General features: G+C 31.8%; 1 protein-coding gene across 1 annotated transcript; it reads right to left on the minus strand.

Annotated features, from left to right (window-relative positions):
- Positions 1-1,439: 1,439 nt before the first annotated feature.
- On the minus strand, positions 1,440-2,973 carry LOC134709776 (uncharacterized). The gene has a single exon (XM_063569924.1). It carries the CDS (start codon positions 2,855-2,857, stop codon positions 1,805-1,807), a length of 1,053 nt encoding a protein of 350 aa, XP_063425994.1. The 5' UTR covers positions 2,858-2,973; the 3' UTR covers positions 1,440-1,804.
- Between the last annotated feature and the right edge of the window lie 595 nt (positions 2,974-3,568).

Genomic DNA, 3,568 nt, shown 5'->3' on the forward strand with positions numbered 1-3,568 from the left:
TTGACAGAACGACTGATTTAAAAAGAAAAAGATATTCGATATACTTGATATTTATGTTTATTCTATATGTTTGTCCAGTTTCTTATGTCAAAATAATTTAAATGAGAAGATATTTACCTTGCAGCTTCATTTTCCTAATTTGTTACATACACTTAGTTCACATGTATTTCTATCAAATCTGACATAGCCTATTAAAGAAAATTCAGTCGAACTTGAAAATAAATTTTCAATCAAATAGATATATATATAGTCGTCAAGTGGCTAGATGCACATATCGTTAGCCAATGGAACGACATGTCCTAATTGGGTGGTTTTAAAACTTCTAGAAATATTACGGAAATAAGGAATGAGTGATGGGAGAAAATGAAAACGGATCGACTGATTTAAATAAAAGAATGTTCGATATACTGTATATTTCGGTTTATTTTAAAAATCTACACGATACTTAATTTTTGTCTAGTTTCCAAATCAAAATAATTAAGATGAGAGGATAAATACCTTACAACTTCCTTTTCCGTCGATGCTGAAATTTTTAATCTTACAAGTTTAGCGTCTTTGACCTACTTTATCTTTTTATTTGTATACTTGCGGATATCTTCTCCATTTTCAACGGAACATAAAAAAAAAACCCCAGATGGAACCAAGAAGTTGGGTTGCTTTAACCAAACAACTGGGATGTTGAACCAGTTACCATGGTTTTGAACCAAAGAACCCGGATAGAACCAAGATTCAGAACCAAAAAAAACAGATGGAATCAAGGTTTTGAACCACAGTGCCCGGATAGAATCTAATTGCATTCGGAATTCTCATGACTTTTATACCTTCAACGTTTTTTTCAAATCATTTATTTGTGTAGTATATTCATATATAAATATAATTTATAGAAACTAATACGAAAAAGAAAAAATGTTTAAACAGAACACTTTATACCTTAAAAAAAGTTAAAATGCTATTCTTTTTTGTGAAGTATATGCTAGTATTGAGCACTTCGGTGGTGCAATGAATATCAATTGTATGGCCATTTCTATAAATTTTCCGTTACAAAACTTTAAATATTTCGAGAAACTAAGGATTTTCTTATCCCAGGGATACATTACCTTAGCCGTCTTTGGCACATCTTTTTGGAATTTTGGGTTTTCAATGTTCATGAACTTTGTACTTGTTTTAAAACTATTTTGATCTGAGCGGTACTCATGAGACTTATGTAGTCGACGAAACACGTGTCTAGCGTATTAAATTCTAATCCTGGTACCTTTGATAACTATGGACATACATGCACAACAAGGGTACAACATCACTGATATAATAAGAGATGCATCTTTATAATGCATACATGACGTGTGGGTAATCTTATATTTGAATTAGATAGAAATAAAAAAAAACTTTATTGATATCAGTTTTTTAATTCATTACTCCAGAGCGCCTCTGTAATACTAAAATAAATGATAATGTGTTAAAGGTGAATCGTCGTCGTGGTTTTTACCTATAACGAATAAGTGGCAACAGATATTTCGCGATTTGAAATCTTTCTTCTTTTTTTTTATAAAATAATGCCGTTGTTGCATGGTTTGTTAATGAACTTAAACAAAATAACTTCAAAAACTATTTTTCAGACACTTATATTGAACAAGATTGTAAAAAGAAAAAGCACATGAAAATTATGAAAAGAAAACACCTTCACAGTTTACATTTTTTTTTTATTTAGAAAGAGTGTCTTTGTTTTTTAAAGTCTTATCTTCGTCAGCTTTTATTTTAAGTTCATTATTTTATATTTCCAAATATTAAATAGATTTGCTGAAGCACCCTAATATAATTTTACAAGGTCTCGCCTTTTCCACGATTCCCATATAAACTTATATTGGTAAGATAACATGTGTGTCCTATATAATAATTCCTGAATTCTGCAATATCTGTATGTTGGCTCTTTCAAGTATTTTAAGGTTGAATGAGTGGCAAATTGTATATTTTTTATGTAGTTGAGAATATTTGTTTTTAGAAGTTCTTCTATAACTTCGAATTCACACCCTTCACAGTTTATAGTCAATAGATCTAGTTGGTTTTCACAACTAAAACCTAACTGTATAAAAATCTGAATAATGTTGAAGATCTGGATTGTTGTATTCTTATTTGCTGTTTGTTTTATGAAAACTGACGAGCTTTCACCATTCGGTCCACTGATAGATATATCTAATTTGGCATTTTGTTTACCAACACCAAACTGATAAACTTCAACCATATGTTCCGATGAAAATGTTTTTACTAAATGGTCATAGTATTGCTTTAACGGCTCTAAAATGATATAACGCTTTGGTTTAAATAACGAAATGATGTGACTTGCATCTATTCCAGTATTGCCACCGATGTCCAGCACTGAACTTCTATCATTAAGGAACGTATGGTTGTTCCAACGTATTTCAGCTTTGTTCCCTGTCCAAATTGAATTTCCTATGTTATAATCCAATAAATAGTTACTAACACAAATTGTCAGTCGCTTCTTCTCGCGGTCTGTTAGAGACAGCACATCGGCACGTTTCATCTTTATTTTCTGACAGTCATGTAAATAATTTCCCTGCGATCCTGAGTCAGATAATATTTGCAGACGAGAACGAATTGTTACAGACAGAGGTGAATTAGACTGATGACTTTTTGTGTCAATTTTGTGATCTGTATGTTGTTCAAGCTGTGTGGATTCCGGCGTCATTATTGAATCCTTCGATGACTTTGTTTGGAATGCAGATTCGGACTGTCTTCTTTGAAGTGCTTTGTTTTCGTCGAACATAAATTTGCTAATAAATGACGTGAGAACCATTATGATACACACTTTGAGTAGGATTAAGAATATCTTTGACATTGTCATGAAGACGAAGAACAAACTGTCAATATATCAATTACTACTACTAAATGTAAAATTCGTCCAACATTTATATAAAATGGATAAACACATTCACCTATGTTGCAGTAGATAATATCAGCTGTCTTCTCTTTGACGAAACTGTTTCATATATAATTCGTCAAATTATTTTTGTTCACTTAAATTGAAAATATGTTATAACGGTAATTATGCGTATGATTGAAATCGATCGTATTAACTCCTCCCCTTTATAATTAAGATGGAACAGCAGCTGCGTGCAGTCAATGTTTCATATGAATACGCAAATAATATGGTAAATATATTTTAAGTAGATATAGTAAGATGTGTTGTAAGTGCCAATGAGACAACTCTCAATCCAAATAACAATTTAAAAAAGTAAACCATTATAAGTCAATATACGGCCTTCAACACGGAGCCCTGGCTCACACCAAACAACAAGCTATAAAGGGGCTCAAAATTGCTAGTGGCTAGTGTAAAACCATTCAAACGGGAAAACCAACGGTCTAATCAATATAAAAAAACGAGAAACACGTATCAATACATAAACAAACGACAACTACTGTACATCAGATTCCTGACTTAGAACAAGTGCAATCATTTGCAGCGGGGTTAAACGTTTAAATGGTACCAAACCTTCTCCGTTTTTCGGAAACAATAGTATAACATCACAACAAAGAAAAACTAAGGTACTCGTAG

This window comes from Mytilus trossulus, chromosome 3 (assembly GCF_036588685.1).
Source record: "Mytilus trossulus isolate FHL-02 chromosome 3, PNRI_Mtr1.1.1.hap1, whole genome shotgun sequence".
NCBI classification, from domain to species: domain Eukaryota; kingdom Metazoa; phylum Mollusca; class Bivalvia; order Mytilida; family Mytilidae; genus Mytilus; species Mytilus trossulus.